Source organism: Solea senegalensis, linkage group LG12, assembly GCF_019176455.1.
Source record: "Solea senegalensis isolate Sse05_10M linkage group LG12, IFAPA_SoseM_1, whole genome shotgun sequence".
In the NCBI taxonomy this organism is placed as follows: Eukaryota; Metazoa; Chordata; class Actinopteri; order Pleuronectiformes; family Soleidae; genus Solea; species Solea senegalensis.
Window position 1 is genome coordinate 12,635,996 of NC_058032.1, and position 19,119 is coordinate 12,655,114.

Sequence of the window (19,119 nt, forward strand, 5' to 3'; positions counted from 1 at the left end):
AACTTTTCTCTTCACCAAGATTTCGTGGTCAAGTTGTAAATTCCGGCCACCGTGTTAAAACAAAGCACAATTATAAAAGAAGCATTTATAATGTGACTTAAAATCTAAACATAATGTCATACAATTTCAATATTTAGACTTTCTGTCTCAAAAAAGACTATCTTAAAATAAGGACTGACCATCTAACAGTTTTGAATATCTTAAAATAATGATTTACTATCAGAAAGTGTCACGATGAGTTACTACTCTAATATTTTGACTTGCTATTTTGAACAAGTGACATACTATTAATAAAATATTTAGATTTGCTTTCTCAAAATGACTCACTGTGTCTGCATTTTGACAAAAAAAATGCATCTATGAGCAAGTAACATCTCCAAATGTGTTTTTATTTTATTTATTTATCCTTTATTTATAGCCAGGGAGGTCCCATTGAGATGCAAGATCTCTTCTTCCAGGGAGTACTGGTCAAGATAGCAGCACAAATACTACAGATAATACATAGACAAAACTATTTAAGATATAAAACTCACAACATAATAAAAAAAAGCTAAAGAGAAGTAGATACAGGAGAGTCAAAAATAAAACAGAGACAAGTGCAGAAGTAAGGCCATACACTATCCTTAACCCGAACCCCTGAAAAAGGCTCTGTATAACAACATGTTTCCTTCATGACGGTGCATGCAACACCTTTGAAGGTGCTCTAGTGACATTTTTATTTTTAACATCCAGGATATTACTAGTCATCAATGAAATCTAATGCTTTTTCTGATGATATTATAACTGGTCATGAAGGGCCCACTTGTTGGCATGCAATGATATGACTGACATACTACAAGTAGAAAAAAAGAATAACTGAACGCAGATAGAGCAGACTGCTTAGCCTTTTTTGTTTATTGATTGATAGTGTCCGTCTATAAAACATACAGTATAAAATACAATCATAGTTATAGATATAAATCAAACCCTCTCTTTAGGCCCTATAAAATAAAATCAGATAAATACAGATTATCATTATGATTAACCCACAGAAATGTCAATACAAAAGTAGTAAAAATCACGGTAAAAGGTTCCAGTTCAACCATGAACTGACTTTGGAAACTGCAATTCTGTTGAACAGCATAGACATTCAATGTGTTTTAAATTAAAATGGAATGTAATAAATGAAGCAGAAACATCTTTTTAAAAAAAGAATGAATGCATAAAAGTTGGAGTAGAAAAAAGACGACTGAAATTAGTGGGTTAAAAACCCACCCGGCACAGTGACTGCAAGAATGTCCAACAAACATATAAAATTTATATATATATGATTACGATAACTATAGATCTAAAACAGAAAGTACTACATTTCCCCTTGTGCAACAAATGTTTAAGATGCTCCGTACGGACATACGATATTCATAAAACAGGAAGAGTATGAATCATCTCATTCATGATTGTGTACATTCATAATGCACATTTGGTCCCAATATTGCACATCTGTAAACACTGCAATATACCTTTTGCATTTTTTTTTTGGCTCAACTCGAGATTTGGAAAAAATAAAGGCATAGCATGTTTCTTTGGATGTTTGTGATTGTTTTCATAGACTGTTCCGCAAGGCCTGAGTGGCACTGACACGTCCTCAGCAGTATATCGGTCAGACTTCACATTTCTCTCTTCTTATTCTTTTTTTTCTTTTTTTTTTGCTACTGTACCATATACCACCCTCTTTACCACCATTCACTCGTTCAGTCACACACACACAAACACAGGCCCTGCTTCACCTCATCCCACACTCACAAGCGTTTGTATGTACACACACGCACACACACGCACTCAGACTCACACATTAAAATTTCAAATGTAAAATTGCACTGTAAACCTATGAGCCTCCTCTCTCATTTTTGGGGTTCTATGAACTGTTTTTATTCCACCGTCACTGACTTGGCCAAGTTCCTGGGACAGTCAACCTGCACAGAGAAAAAGCAGTTTGTTTATGTGGCCACAGAGAGTGGCTGTACTGCAACATCTCGCTGAATTGCCATAGGCGGTTTAACAACAATGTACACTCACACTTACTACTCATTACAATAAAACAAGTTAACAATTTGGAAAAAGTTAAATTCCACTGAATTGAATCCACGGATATTTTTTGTTAAAAACAATGGCAGCCTCTCCTCTCCTCTCTCACTTCAAAAACAACGCAATCTACATATGATCAATGGACTAGACTGTTAAAATGTGGATAAGTGGATTGTTCTGGGAAAATGGGGGCATGCACATGCTCTAAATTGTGTATATAAAGTCAATTTCAATATTTGACTGTGGAGCCTAACATGTGCAAGGGACCTTTGGATGATCAGGCAGTGTGTTGAGTTAAATGTTGTTGTTTTTTGTGTGTGTTGTTGTTTATTTTTTGTTTGTCTGTTTATTTAGTTTTTTTACTTTTTGTTGTAAAAATCTTGTAAAAAACACTACTTTTATGTGTGATATCCAAAACTCATCCTTGTTTTCAGATAGCTACAGTTTGATTAATCTGACCAGTCAACATTGTAGTTCATGTGATCTACTTCACCACCAGGACTGGTTCCGACTTAACGTAGGACTATCATGAGTTGCACATAACTTTGAACTTGAATGACGACGGATCAGAATTAATTGGAGCTACTGCATCTAAAACTGGAGTAGGTTTCCTTCAGGCGAAAAACATCTAATCTCCCAGACTTGTGTAGAAATGTAAACACAATTGTGAATGTTGAAATTAAACAAAATACTTTATACTATAATTAATATGATTGATTTAATTATATTGTAAACATATACACGTATGATGCTAACTGATGCATCAGTTAGAACCGTCCCAACCAATTAAATAATATGACAATATCATCAGGTTTGCTGTAGGCCAATTATAATTAAACATGCACTCAGATTATACAGATTAAATATGTTTGAATAGCAAATTAGATTGATTGTAGAAGATATTTTCCAGTGAATGAACATTTAAATGTGCATTTTTCTTTACTGTTGTTTTGGTTGTTGTGTGCACAGGTTCAGATATTTTGACATGATTGTTCTGATGCACCAGATCCTCATATGGGGATTTTGTTTTATTTTGGTGTTCACAGGAAGTGAAGTGTTACTTTACGTTAACTATTTTATAGCAAAGATTATCTGAAATTAAAAGATGTGTGTACAGTACATCTCAACGGGTTTTAAATAAATAAATACTGTGTTGACTACTTACATCATATCCTCGCAAGACGGCCAAGTGGAAGGACAGCATCTGCAGAGGGATGATACTGAGGATTCCCTGCAGACAGTCCACAGTTTGTGGCAGTTCAATTGTCTGGTAGGCATTCTTAATCACCTCATGGTCGTCCTGGCAACAGAGGATGATGGGCCGACCCTGATGAGAGTAATGTTAACATGAGTTGTGTCAGTGTCATATCATTAGTTATGATGGAGGGTTGTTTTGTGATCAGACCGTGACAATACCATACACCATTTTTAATCATACTGTTTCGTTTTTCCACATCAATCTAAAGAAAGTTACATCATACGTATGCCTCAGGTCATTTTACGTGGAAAGTTGTTATTTGCATAAGAATGGAGTCTGCCAATATCAACAAACTACCGACTCCCAGCACAACACAGGCCAAACAGCAAAATGACCAATGCCGAGCAAAGACTAGGGTGTTGCTTTTGTTAGCTTATCAGCATCTGTGAGAGGAACAGTGCGGTCTGTTCTGTCACTGTTGTGACTGGAGCACAGGATGTGAGGTTGTGGCTGTCGCGAGAACCACACATAATGAAGCTGCAGTTCAGTTAGGGCCAAACATGTCACTAGTAACAACTGTTACTGTGGAAATTAGCCTCTTCAAGAAGATTACTGAAGTAATAATGGGGCTAAATGCTCTTTGTACTTCTAAGGGCTTACTGTTACAGCTTTATGACCTACAAAGTGCACTATAGCGTCCACTACTGTGGTTTTTATGGGACTTACCGATCTAGCAGTGACTTGCTGCAGAGCATTCTGGCACTTCACATAGCAGGAGTCCTTCATGATGACCATGATGACTGGCATGTCTTTGTCTATGAGAGCTAGAGGACCATGTTTCAGCTCCCCGGCCAGGATGCCCTCTGAGTGCATGTATGTGATCTCCTTTATTTTCTGCATAACAATAAAAAACAAAACAAAAAGAATACGTTTATACTCTGTAAAAAAAGCTTTTTTATTTATTTTTTTTAACCAACCACTGTGTGGTGGTCTCAACTTACCAGTGCCCCCTCCAGGCAGGTGGCATAGTTGAAACCCCGGCCCATTACCAGAAGGGACCTTTGCTGATACAGTTCATTGGCAATGGTCTTGATCTTCTCATCCAGAGTCAACACCTTCTTAATCATTTCTAGGAGATTGTAAGAAGACTGAGGTGAGGTGAAGCCATGTGCTCATGCAAGGACCATTATAGACAATTTACAGCATTCAGTGTGATGTGTTTGTGGGTTCGATCACTGACCAGGAAGCACCCGGAGGCCATTGAGGATCTCAGTTCTTCTGTTCTGTAGGGAAAGCCTGTCCTCACTCATCATCAGGCAAAACATGATGAGAGACACAATCTGACTGGTGTAGGCCTGAGTCAAACACAAAGGCAGAAAGTGCTGAACAGGGACACTTTAATAGATTTGGCTTTTTCCCCAAAGTTAACACAATAAGACACCACATAGTAAGTATTTTATTTTGCATTTGAAAACTGTTACGATGTACATTGTGAACTGTACCTTGGTGCTTGCCACTCCAATCTCAGGTCCTGCATTAATGTGGACTCCACAGTCTGTTTCCCTGCAAATGGAGCTGCCCACTGTGTTGGTTATACCAACTGTCAGAGCACCCCGGTTCTTGCAGTAGTGCAGTGCCATCAATGTATCTGCTGTCTCACCTGGGTGAACAGGGGGAATGAAAAGATACATTAAAAATGAAGAATTACAAAAGTGACATGCTTAACGTGAAACATGTAATCTATTATTATTGTCACCTGACTGGCTGATGAAAAAGCAAACGTCGTCTCTGAAAACAGGGGTGTTCCGGTCCAGGAAGTCACTTGCCAGCTCCACCATCACCGGCAACTCTGTCAGCTCCTCCAGGATCTGTCTTGTCTATATTAAAAAAACAACTCACCATGATCACAGCTCTCATAACACAGGGCAATTTTATGACACTTGATAAACAGTGGTCGTCATCAGTCTTATCATAACTCATAACAGATGAACTCACAGCCACTGTAGCATAAAAGCTCGTGCCACAGCCAATCATGATAAGCCGCCTGCAGCGTTTGATTTCTTTCAGGTGATCCTTCAACCCGCCGAGAACCACTGGGAAAACACACAAGTACAATTACATCAGTAAGAAGACTACTTCGCTTCAATGCATGTTGATTTAGTACATGACATTTACTAGTACATTTACTTTACATTCAGTACATGGCCATGTCATGATTCCCTCCGGCGCAGAGGTTGTTTTAAGTCTCTTTGTTTGCTTGTCTGTATATAAGCAGAATAACTCAAAAAGTAAATTGTGTATGTTGATGAAATTTTCTGGGGATGTAGGGAATGGCCAAAGGAAGAAATATGTCGATTTTGGTGGCGATCCAGATATGGGGTGCTTCCCCCCACACATTTAACATGTGCTACATATTAAGGAAGAACACCTGGCACCGACAGCATGACTCCATTCCAATATGTTAGTCACCGCTTCAAGGGATCAGATCAAACAAACACAGAGAAAAGATTACAAATTCACCTTTGTTGGAATCAAAACAAATTCGGCCTCTCATAGTGTTGACGACCGACTCTGGCTGCTCGAAGATTTCCTTCTGCATGAAGGCATCAAAGTTTCCTGTAAAGTGAGGATCGTACATTGACATCAGATTATCTGGTCAATTGAAACATGCTGAAAATGGACAGCAGTGTTGTGTTTTCACGTCTTCAACCAGTAGAGGGCAAGCAAGTGTACGTATATGCTGTGTGCTTTAATTTTCCAGCTTAGCTTAAAAATAAAAGTGAGTTTTCCCGTCATATCTAACAGATAGCACAGTGGTCTCTGTGATAATCCTCTGACCTTTCATGATCTGCTGCATCTCCATCTGCAGGGTCTGGATTGCCCTCACAGGATCCTCACCGGCCTGCCGGCTCATCCTGTGGATGGACAGCTTCCCTCCTGTAACCGCTGCAATGTCATTATCCTCCAGGTACAGCACCTTGTTGGTGTGCTCAATGATGGCACTGTAGTAAGAGAGAAAGGATCCGGGTGTGTGGTGAATTAACAGTGATGTGCACTCGACACCAAAACACATTTCTGTTGAATATTTTTAATAGCTAGAGAGGGAAGAGACCAGTGATTGGAAGTGACTCTTCTGACTTTGTCACCCCACGAGAAAATGCATCACTCTTTGAATGATTAAAAAAGAAATTGTTTAAAATAAGGTTTGAAATCATGTACAGCGCTCCAGTATCAAACCACCCGTTCAAACATGTTGAGAAGCTAGATTTTTATCATTCTGGTCACATTTTAATATCTTACACAAACAAAGTGGTGTCTCTTTCCCTCATTCTCTCTGTCAGCGATACCTGCAGCTTCACAGAGTCTACTCCTCTTTCGGTTCTATTTCTACTTCTACTTCTTCATTCCCTCATCTTTAGGAATGTTAAACAAAGTGGCATGTTTTTGCGCTTGTGGGACAAAGACATCACATCTACCTAAACAAACCCAAGGCAACAGTAGTAATAGTAATAGTTCTTGTTACGCCTAAGAAATCCTGAACAGAATGTTCATTCTTTACTCATTATAAGATGCTCTCAGACACTCTTTTTGATCATCGACTGACAGACATTTTAGATTTCCCACAAAACACAGAGACAAATGGTTTCCAACCTGGCGTCAGAGGCGAAGTAATACTCCACAGCCCTTCCATCCCCCACAGAGTTGATGGAGTCTGAGCAGTCAGGTCGGTTATGGCTGTTCTTCTCGATGACTCCCTCCTTCGAGTGACCTACAAGGTTAAGAGTCAGAAGCCAAGGGTCAGAAGTCACACTGGGACTTTGAGCAACTAAAACAATCAAGATGTGCTCATCACTTGAATTCTTTCGCTTTATAGTCGGGTCCCCGCAGTGAGAAGTGATTAGCCACATCAAACGGTAAGAATCTTACGTAACAAACAAACCAATAAAGTTTAGGAGTTAGTTACAGGCCACTGGGCTTGCTTTATTTAGGTTGTGAACTTACTGAAACCTAACCAAAGCACGCACCAGTTACCTAAGTTTACATTCACAAATTGTGTGCATTCACAGATTATTTACGTGTTTTTTACCAATCTGTCATTGGTCCGTCTGTCTCTCTGCAGTGTGAGAACTCTGTAAGCTGCAGTCACAAAACAACAGGTGTGACGTCACGTTTCAGCATTAAAGCTGCTGTGTTTGAAGATGGGTGTGGTCTGACCCTCAATAACTAGATACTGATCATTTGTGTGCCGTTGCACTGATGGCTGCTCTACATTCGTGGATTGGAAGGTCAATATTTTCTTAAGTTCATTGTCTCTTGCTTTATCCTGCACACGAGGGTGACGGGGAGCTGGAGCCAATCCCAGCTGAGACTGGAGGACTGTTTGGTTCATGGGGTTATCAGCAGTTATCTGCACTTATCTGCAGTGCATGTTTCTGATTCAGAGTCTTGCTTGGTGCTAACAGTTGGGGGCACCAGGGCAAAAAAAAAAGAAAAGGAAGAAATGCATTTAAAAGAAGAGGAAAATCCAAACTACACATAGAGGGCCTTTAAAATCAAATATTATAGAAATCTGCCAGATAAAATAAACAATTAAAGTTTATTTATTGACTACTTCCTTATACGTACATAGAAATAATGCACATTTATTTCCACACAGCTTTCTGTGTTCAAGTTAAAGATAATAGATCAGTTTTAAATAAATGTGGAGCTCAGTATCATTTGTTGTTGTTTTGACGGATGCAAAAAATACCATAATGATGACTGCTGGCTTTCTGCATATGTGGACTGCTCAGTGAAAAACCCATACTGGTCAACCGCTATTTCCTTCCTGGTCACAGACCACTAAAGTATGCCTTGGACTCTGGACTGGAGTCACTATTGCTATTTGTACCATAACATGATAAGACACGAAAGGATTTCTGGAAATAATGACCATATTCTTTTCAGGAAGCATTTGAATTTCCAAAATGTCAGTGCCTTGTAAAACTACACACAGAAGTCCCGGGTAACAATAAAGGAAAACTGCTTTCAAAGTTTGCTTTGAAGAGAATTATTGCACAGTAAAAGGCAGAACCATGGTTAGCCAAGAGACGGATGTCTGTGTGGATTAATGTCAGAGAAACAAAGCAGCTTTACACCACACCACTAAGGCAATGCTTGCCTTTTTAGCAGGTGTATTTAAAATAACTGCACTTTATGGGGTTCAGGGTGTGAAGCCACTGAACATTAAAGTTAATATAGTTGAGCCTTTTGTCCTATGTCAGCTGGGATTAGCTCCAGTGGCCCCCGTGAAGGATAAAGCCGTAGACAATGAATAAATGAATTGATTCTAAAATAGTATTCCCGTATAGTCACAGTAGGAAATATGTCCTGTGGTTATTTACTAGCAATTTTACAAACACTATCCAGCTACTGCCAATACTTAGCATCATTATGAAATAAATGGTCTGTATAGCACTTTGTTATGAAAGTATGAATCCATGGTAAGTGCACTGGATTTTGGTTTTTGTTTCCCAAGACATAATCATCATTGTCTGTTAGTGCAAAGAGTGGCATGCATTCTCCTCACATACTAGTCAAGCTACTTTTATACTTTTGTGCTTTGCTATAACTAAGCAAGCAGTTCATCAGGTTCCTGTGCTTATTTGACCAAGACCGTTGACGTATCTTTGTGCAGCTCACAGACACAGACGCTGCTCGGTGACAATCAGCAGGCGCAAGGCTGATTTTAGCTTTGCATAGCATTTGGATAATGGTCTGGCTGCACCCATTCTACCACAAAAACTGCTCTGAATTGTTTGGATTTCTTAACCGTTTAACGCCTAAGCCTCAGAATGTCCGTCTGGACTTTTAGACTTATTTAGTACATTTCCCCACTGCAGGACAAATAAAGGACTATCTTATCTTATCTTATCTTATCTTTTAACCATAACAGGGCCAGGAAATGTGCCTTGAGTAAGTGCTTTTGCCCATTTTTCCAGAATAACTTTCAATATCTGGCAGCTATTTACAATTAACCAAGTTAAAATGAAGAAAAAATAAAAGTTGTATTTAGAAAAAAACACTGTAGTTGTACACAAACACCTGATTTTGCATGTTCATTTTTTTCTTGAACAGTACAAAACATCAGCGATTCGCTCTGTGTTAAAGGGTTCATTTAATCTGAATTTTCTAGGCAGCACCAGGATGTAATCCCTGACAGTGTGGGTGGTGGTGGTGGTGGAACGTTGGCTCACTGGGAGTTGTGCAGTGCTATAAAAAATCACTTTACGGTGCAGTATAAGCAGATAATGGCAGACAGGAACCCAGCTCACCACTGTTGTACTGGACAGAGATGTTTTCAGTCAGCAGCTCATGCTCGCTTCGCACCCCGATGAGCAACGGACTTCCTCTCCTGATGCAAGAAGAATGAGAAGCAGAGCGAGAGAGAGTGGATTAGACTTTGTAGATACACAGAATGTCAGACCTAGTCATGTGGTCCTTTGTGCAAATATGAAGTATAGACAACCGGACATCCTGTTCAACTCCTGCCACTCCTCATTCATCTCCATCTATTCATATTTACCAATCTATATAGCTGTATATTTGTTGTTCTTAACTATACATTAAATCCAAACTATTCTATCTTGAATTATCTGTCTCTCTAAAGTCCGTTCACAGTTCCTGGACTAAGCCACTGCTTCCGGATTGGCTGCTGATTCTAGGTGGATGTCTCCTATTGGCTATGAAAGTGCCACCAAATTTGACAGCCGGCGAGGCTGAGGTGAGAGGAGACTAATTACACACTCATCCTGTGACGAGGGCTCGACCAGTATGAGACTGTGACTCTTGAGAAAAGTGTGTTTTGCCTCTCCTTATTTATTATCCTTTTCTGTCTGATCCCTTCTTTCTCTCTAGCAGGTCTCTGGGGCACAGCTACACTGACGTAAGAGTCCTGGTTGTTTTAAAGGGTGTGGGGCTTAGAAAGAGAGGTTTGCAAACAGAAACATGTGGTCACTATCCAACACAGTATTTACCCTGAGGGAGGGAGAGACAAGAAACCAAGGGATAAAATAAAAGTCAGAGCAAGTAAGAGAAAGCTCAAGAGGTGGAAAGAAAGAGAAAAGGGAGGACAACAGAATGAGAGTGAAAGGTCCTTGGTGACAAAGAGTGAGTGCTGACAGGCATCACAAACATTACAATTACAAACATTCCTCCATCCTGGAAAACAATGCCGACTATTCAACATATCGACCGCAAAAGTACACTGAGCTGAGCCAAAAGTGTGTGATATTGATATCAGCTCTCAGAACCGTTACTGTAGAAACTAGAAGAACACAAAACACATATGACACTCAATGCCAAAGTGTCCTGACCTTCAAAGCAAGTGTACTACAAAGCAACCTCTCCATAACTGGTACTGCCTGGCAAACTATCAGCATTTCACACCAATTATGGCTCTCTTTATCAGTAGTGCTCTTCCCTTTGTTCTTGCCCGCTCTCTCCCTTACGCGCTCCAAGTCTCTTTCCCTTAATTCGTGACAGCTCCCTGATGAGGTGAAGTTATACAGTTAAATAAAATAATCATAAGTAACTAACTGGGATTACTGGCAGCTGCATTTCTCGGACCTAAAACAGGAAACTCTCCAGTGTCTTCATTAATGAGTCACAGGGAAACCGGTGTAGAGCTGGCAGTCCAGAGGCCAGAGGCCCAGAAGGGAGGGAAAGAACCCGAATTCAATTTCTACTCTACTCATCTCTTTGCCTTGGTCTTAAGACGCAAGCAGGGCTGACACATACGGACTCACACGCGCACAGAAAAAAAAGGGATAATTATCCTTTAACGTAAGCAAAGCCAGAGTCATAACATGTCACATGTAATGGATGCAAGTTAAGAAAAGCCACAATGACTAAATCAAGGAGTCTCCTAAAAAATTGTATTTGGTAGTTTGGTAGTGGTGAAAACGGGGGTGAGTCATAGCACAGATAAGGGTCTCTGTGTGTGTGTGTGTGTGTGTGTGTGTGTGTGTGTGTGTGTGTTCATACTAACCTGGTGCACACAGCATCTGCAGGGAAATGACGGCTTTTAAACACCAGAGCAAAGGCCCCCTCCTGAGACAGAGAAAAGTAGAGGAAACAGAAACACAAGAGTTTACGTTTGCGTGATGAAAGAGAGAAAACATAGCAAGGTTAATGAGGCTGTGAAAGAGGAGTAGGGAAAAAGTGTTTGAAAGAAAAAAAGAAAAGAAAGAAAAGCTGCGTGTGTATTCCTAGAAAGAGTGTGTGTAACCTTTAAGGGGAAAAACATTTTGTGAACACAAGCAAATGTTTCTTTGGGCCTTGTGGGGTCTGGTAGTTGCGGTGTGGGTGTGGGTGAGTGTTGGGAAATAGTGGGGTACGGGGGGCGTGGGGGGGGTGGAGTAAGAGAAATAAGACCTTTATTGTATAACGTCATCTGTATTTCGAAAGCAGCAGTGTTGCCTGTGGTGGTCACTTAAAGCACAACTCTACGTGTGTGTGTGTGTGTGGTGTTAACAGTGGGTGGGGTTAGCATGGGACGCGAGTGGGTGGGGAGGGCGTCATGGTCATGAGTCTGTTCGTGGGTTTAACTCTCTGGTTCCCATTACACCAAATCCAAAATGGCTGCTTTTGCCGACTCTGAAGAGAGACAATGTTTTCCAGATGAGAAGTGTGAAGCTCTGGAGCAAGACACTCACAAACGGGGAGAAACTGTCCTGCTGCGTCTCACCCAAAGTGGTGAGGCGAGTGATGATGTCACCTCTGATGCAATGAGAACGGTTGCCATGGGGGCTGTTGTTGTGATGTGTACTGTGTTTTCTTGCTCACATTGAGTAAGAAAATGTACGTGCGCATGTATGACTGGTCAGTGACACTTTAATGACTTGCTGTTACTCTTCATCGTTACCAGGAAACGGGTTGTAAGACATTCGCATCTAATTATCAACACAGTTGACGCATACAATAAAAACAAGAGAAAACATAACAAACGGGAAAAAAAAAAACACTGTAAAGACCTAAAAAAAACCAGTTTTTCCTTCACTGTCTCTGCTGACATAAAGTGGGTTTGTGTGTGTTGCGAAACTGTGGAAGCGTCTCACCAGCTGCTGAATGACTCTCTCCACCAGCTTGGAAAAGGAGATGTTGTCACTCTCGCGGTTGTCATACACATACTTGATCAGCTTGGGGATCACTTCTGTGTCCGTCTCTGACTCAAACTCGTAGCCTTTGTTGATCTGAGAGAGAGAGGGAGAGACAGTGTGAAACAGTTTATGTAAATAAACACGTATACATAAAGACACCAAGAGCGCACTATACGAAATCCATACAAACACTGGAAAGAGAAAAAGAGAATGAAAATGAACGCAGCCTTACGGTTTGGAAAGTGAAGTCAGTCACCAGTTATCTCCACTAGTTGCAAACAGAACTCAGTTTATGGGAAAATAAGTCTAATTCCACTTAATTTATGACACTTGTGAAGATTTTCCTGAGAAGTGAATGGTCCGTCATTGCATTATGTCAACTTTCATACAATCCAGGGTATTCTGCATTCGAGTTCTATACGGAGACTGGTGTAGGACGTGCATGCCAGGTTTTTATATAAATAGTCTGTCAACTTTTTTTGAATTTAGGGAGCACTGTTTTTAAATCAGCATGGTTAAAGTCCCCTGCAATGATGGGAACAGAACAGCCTTAAGATAAATACTCAGCTGACTGCCAACGATGTCATATGAATGTCCAAGGGGCCGAGCTCGCATTAGCATCCGGTGGAATAAACACAGTGAATTCCCAAGGAAGATTTTGCCTCCTCTCCCTACGCTGCCTTCATCGCCCTCCCATAGGGATGGTAATCCGTGGAGAGCCAGGGGCCGAGGCAAAAATCTACCGGGATGTCGTGAGAGTGGAGAAACTCAGCTGTGACTGTCTGTTTACTGTTTAATGCCGGCTGAAGACGTTGTTCCCCCACTCAGTATGTTCTGTATAACACCTCACACACAAGTAGCCTCTTTTTCTTTGTTACGTGGCCATCAGTGACACTTTGTCCTAACCTTGGTTCGAGGCTTGAAACTGCAACGCTAGTACTGCACTTTTTAGAGCCACTCGGGACCTCATTCCCAGAATGTAAACAGTGTCCGCCATCTTTGCTAACAGTTACACTAACAGGACCAAGTGTCATTGGTGGACACAAAAGAAAAAAAACAAAGAAAAAAAGAATGAAGATATTTCTCAACGCCCTATTCTAGTAATACAAAGCTACATGCAAATCTGTGAAGTATTCCTGTATGACATCTGCAGAGAACACAGCAGAAAGACCAGAGTAGCAGTGAACAGCACTATTGAACTATACAACAGGATTTTCCTGACGATAACGTGACTCACCAGGTAAGCCTTCAGCTCTTTGTAGTTGGTGATGATGCCATTGTGGATGACAACAAACTCTGGAGAAAGGCAGTGACGTGAAAAATAATTAGAATGATTATACAGCCAAGAGCAGTATAGTCATGTGGCAGTAAACATACTATACTAAACCTCATTGAATAATATGTTCAAAAGATAATTGGTGGGACAAGTTTGCAGGCTTTCACACTTTGTACTCATGAGCATATAAATGTCTATTCAAACCAGGGTACACCATTGACACACCTCAACATGAAACGGCTGACAAAGAAATTAGAGTTTATATATAATAGAGAAAATGGAAGGTGTGTGAGGGTGTGTGTAAAAACACTGGTATCTAGCATCTTAACCTTTAACAAGCCCTTTGCACAGCAGTCATTTTGACAGTATGAAAAACATACGTGTCCTCGTTTCCAGGGTGCACACAGTTTCGCTGTCACGCTGTCCTGACTTACACGATCTGATCAGATCCACAGTTCATGTGAAAACCTGTCAAAATGGCTGCTGAGCAAAAGGCCCATTGGAACGATTCTGCGTTACATAGATTCATAGTTGGCTAATCGTGTGTATTTGAACAGTGTGTATATTTAAAGGGCGAGTAAATGGTATTTTTTTACCATTATCCTTGTCGGAGCGATGAGGGTGGCTGTTGACAGCGCTGGGTTCTCCGTGCGTGGCCCAACGAGTGTGAGCGATGCCAAAATGTGTGAACAGCTCTGCGTCCAAGTCCAGTGTGTCTTTTTCTGTCCAGGTCAAAACCAAAAAAGGCCAAATAATGAATGATACTAATATACTATACTGACAACGGGGACAGCAAATGCAGCAATCTATGCAAATGTATGACGAAATGTGTATAAACCCACTGTATAATTCCTCATCCAGAGCCTTGACCTTCCCCGTCTTCTTGATCAAGCAGATGGTGTTGCTGTTGATGTCCGTGCTGGTCTTGTCAGGGCCATCCACAGCAATACCTGCACACACCGGGGAGGAAGTGATTAAAGATAAACCTTTACAGCGTCATAGAGAAAGGCACTAAACACGCATCTGTCACGAAAAAGAAATTGTCACAGTAAAACTACCTGAAAAGGCCATTTTTATTTGTCGATCATTGACATTTGGATTGAACTGATGTGACTGAAAGTTCTCATCAGCAAACTGTCACTGAGTTCAACTCGAACAACGTGTGCATGCAACGCTTGAGTATGTCTTGAATAAACCTGTTTTCAAAGCAGATAGAGATTTCAACCTGAAATAGTAGGACAAACACAGGTTTGCTAAAACAACAAATCAAAAAACACAGCACTGTTTATACTTATTTATAATGTGCAAACTTGTATTTGTTACTTCTTTAGGGGCTTTTCTGGCATAAACATTGACCTTGTCAGGACTATTAGTCTTCATGGAGACCAAAACCTGGTCCTCCTGAGACAGAACCTCATGTCTGAGGTGTAAATGGCTGAATTGCATTAAAGTTCTCCAATGCAGCGATTGCATTTTTTATTAGAGATGACAATGTCATTGTTTTGTTTGTTTACATGCGTAAAACTGTCTGTCAGGCTTAAAAGCAGTATGTATTTCATTCGGAGGAGTCATGTGATACATTGGCCATACATGTGCCGTGAAGGCTTTGGAAGTATACTTACTTTGGTATTTCATTATTAGCCTGTGACAATGATTTGTACTGGGTGTTTAACATGATTTGTGACACTACATAGAAGAAATTAGTATTTCCTCTGTTTATTCTGCAGTTGTCATGCCTTTTGTGGTGCTGGAGAAGAAGAAGGAGCAATCAAAAAGACAGCCGTTTGAAATTCACTGCGTCTTGTATTCAATCCAAGTGGCAGCTACATGAGGAACTGGTTAAGTTTAGGGCTAAGACTTGGATTGTGGTTATAACACTTTATTTAGGCTATCCAAATGAATGGTTACAGTGTTGTGTCCTAAGAAGAATAGCTATGCAAGTGTGTGTGTGTGTGTGTGTGTGTGTGTGTGTGTGCCAGTTGGACACAATGTGTAACATCCATGAAAGGATCCTTTACTTGCTCCTGCTCAAATAGGATAAACAAACAATAGAATAAACAAATACAGAGCGTAAAACAGGAATATCTCCAAGAAACAACGTGGCATGAATGCATGAAGCATGATTCTACCTCTGTGTTTGCAGAGGTGTGTCTTGGCTTCTCCTGTCATACCAGTTTCTCTTCATTTCACTTTAATAGATGGCTGGGCATTTATATATAAGACACATGGGGAGACATCTCAGTGGAACAGCATGTGCTTGTTTTCAATAACACACTGATGTAAAAATTAGATGACAGCATGTACAGAATTTAGATTAATTACGCTGCTTCGACATAGCATTTCAAATTGAATATGGTGCGAGGACACAGGTGCCGCCAAGGAATATTAGCATGTGTGTGTGTGTGTGTGTGTGTCTGAGGGTGTATGTGTGGCAACTCTGTGAAGCTGCGCGTCTCACCTGCTGAATCGTACCCTCTGTACTCCAGTCTCTGCAGTCCCTTCACCAGCGTCTCAAATATCTCCTTTCTGGTGCGAGGCACTTGGTAATTCAGGTAGGCAAAGATTCCTTTTAGAGAGGAAGAGGCAGAGACTTAACTTATTTCCTCGGAAATGCTTAGAAGTCCACAGAAACTGCAAACCACACAGTGGGGTATTTTTTCATTTCAAATACTTTGTTAGTGTAAGTGGTGGTGGGGGGGTGTCACCAGTCACCAGGTGACATTTTAATATTCTCTCTGGTTGTTAACAGGTCATATAATGGCTGTTCATTGAGGTCATCCTCTTCCTTACAGCTGTATTACTTTTATTGCCTATGATTTTCATCTTGTAATTTATCGTGGAAGGACAAGAAGACCCAGGAGGCGAATGTTGCTCGTTTCCCCCTCCTCTCCTTTCTCCCTTTACACCCTGCACATCTGAGTCTCGGTCTGCCAGAGATTTATTCCTGTTGAAAGAGCTTTTTTGTCTCCACTGATGCCATTAGTGTTTGCTCGCTGTGAGACCTATTGGGTTTCTCTGTCCCTCCATATATTGTAATCTCATTGCAGTGCCACAAAGTACAAATACTTTGTAAGTACAAAATTCAAATCGCTGTACTTTACTTTGTTATTTATAACAAAATCAGAAGAAGAAGAGTTGTTAATGGTCTGTATTAATAAATTATAAAGTGTGCATTTTATATAAGACACTTAAGTACAGTAAATGTCATATACTTTTTAAAGACTTTTACTGAAGTAATATTATAAAAAGTGATAAGATACTTGTAATTTACTCAAGTATCCCTTTCATGTACATTATATTTTATACAGTTTACACAGAATACTGTAGTCATCTTCAGGAGTTAGCTGTAGGTGACTGGACTCGATTGAGTTGAGTTTGAAGAGGTGAAACGTATCCAGAGCTCCCTACTGAAGATACACTGTGCGCAGGAATGTTCCGCTCAGCTCGATCTCCCGCAGAGACAGAGCGGCCCATTGACGGATGTACATTGCGCGCACTGTGTTGGAGCAGCCAGGTATATGTTACTCCACGCGCATGCTGCAGCGGACCAAACACGGCCTCTTCCTTGGAGACAGGAGGAGAAGCCGTGGGGACAGTTGGCCAGTTACACGAGTGGTCAGCGTGCCACCTCCAGAGGTGTCAAAAGGTGCGAGATGCACCAACGCGTCCGCAGTAACTGGGGTCGTTGTGAAGGACAGAGTGACTCCGTTTATTCTCTCACTACAATCATCCCTATGTGTGTGTTTGAAAAGTAAAAGCTGCTTCGGTTGCTGTGTCTTCGCCCGTGGCCGAGAACACTGACACGTTGCAGTTGCGCCTCAGTATCCGCACAGATCGGATGACATGGACCCGACTGTTGCGTTTGACGAGTGACAACGCCACTAAAGTTGTAACAATGTCCCAGAAACGCCCAGATAAATGCTCGACATATGATCGTGAAGTCCCCGTTTTATCGGCCAGTTTACACAGAGTCACGTCGGAGAGAAGTCACTTCATTTGTCGTGCGTAAGGCTGACAACTCCTTGCAACAACTCCAGGAAAAAGGATAATAACTCGGTGGAAAAAAAAGAAAAGAAAGAAAAAGGAATCTTACCACACATCGCTCAAGCTGTGGTGTCCTTTCTGTGAGAAAATGGCTTATAAGTTCCTGGCTTGGAGTGATGATTGTGCTTGAGTCGTGTTGAATCCAGAAGAACTGCACACTCTCACTCTGCATTTAAATGGTGTTTCCTGACGAGGCTGCAGCCACACCTCCCTCCTCTGTCTTCACCTCCTTCTCCTCTGTCCTATCAAGGCTGCTGCTGCTCCTCTCTGGTGCTCACCAATTCATGTCAGAGGTGGATGGACACCTTATTGTTTGATAATATACATTTGTTTACTATAGGCAGTGTTGTTTAAAGTGCATAAAATGGATACATGAAAAGTCACTTTTTTAGAATATTACTTGTAGAACTATCCAGCAGGTGAAACTATTACTCTAAATATTATTAGATGTGAATAGATGTTATGATTAATATGACCCCAGTCTGTGTGTATGGAGAATGCTCAGGCCATAATCATTCATCATTATTGTAATAATAATAATAATAATAATAATAATAATAATAATAATAACAATACCAAATGTTTTCATAGAAATGTCATAATATGATTCTCTTGTAGTGGATGACACTTGCTTTTCAGCAGAATCAAGTAGCTCCACCTGACGCAGGTATGCAGTGAGGTTAGGTTCAGTTTGTAAAGTTTTTGTTTTTGGCGATGGTTTGATCTGTGTATCCATGTGTGAACTCTTTCCTCCAGGAACTTTGAAGTTGTGGGTGAAGAAACAGGCTGAGTAGGAAACAGCGCTGTGTTCCTCAGTAGATTCAATGTTGATAGGCTCTAAAATGAAGTCATTACAGTGGAGGTATGACTAGAAATACCTCTGTCACTAATTCTTCTGCTGACTCTGTTCAAAATGTGCTACTCTGTGAAAGTTTAGAAATACCTCATATTAACAGTAACACATCTTCTTTTTATATAAGGGTAAGAATTATGGAAGAATACATCAGTTTTATTTAGTTGTTTCTATACAGTAGTGTTGTTATTGCTGCTGTTCAGTCATATGCAGAGGAATAAATGACACAATTACAGAGTAACAAGGAAGTATTAACAGAACATTGTGTTTTGTGTTTTATTTGGAGCCTGAACAAGACCTGATCATATCTAAAGTTTACAGATTCCTGTAACGACTGAACTGGTTTGTGAACACAGTGCACATCCTTTTATACAAAGAGCATAATTGCCATCCATTGATATTTATTAATAGTTGTCCCAGAATGGAAGGTTCATTTAGTTCCACTGTCTGTGCTGGTGGCAAATCAGGTCATCCACCGTTTGTGATGAACATGTTGGTTTGGCTTCGGTAAATCGGTCACTCTGTATTGACCATAGGTGTGAAT

General features: G+C 40.6%; 1 protein-coding gene across 1 annotated transcript; it reads right to left on the reverse strand.

Annotated features, from left to right (window-relative positions):
* Window positions 1-385: 385 nt before the first annotated feature.
* Window positions 386-17,916, reverse strand: gfpt2 (glutamine-fructose-6-phosphate transaminase 2). The gene is made up of 19 exons (XM_044040779.1): window positions 17,772-17,916; window positions 16,137-16,244; window positions 14,521-14,628; window positions 14,275-14,400; window positions 13,640-13,698; window positions 12,361-12,495; window positions 11,292-11,353; window positions 9,577-9,656; window positions 6,914-7,031; window positions 6,101-6,264; window positions 5,783-5,878; window positions 5,258-5,355; window positions 5,019-5,139; window positions 4,765-4,922; window positions 4,503-4,617; window positions 4,264-4,391; window positions 3,989-4,156; window positions 3,230-3,391; window positions 386-1,952 (listed from the first exon to the last, which is right to left on the reverse strand). The coding sequence occupies exons 1-19, from the start codon at window positions 17,776-17,778 to the stop codon at window positions 1,908-1,910; spliced, it is 2,058 nt and encodes a 685-aa protein (XP_043896714.1). The 5' UTR covers window positions 17,779-17,916; the 3' UTR covers window positions 386-1,907.
* Between the last annotated feature and the right edge of the window lie 1,203 nt (window positions 17,917-19,119).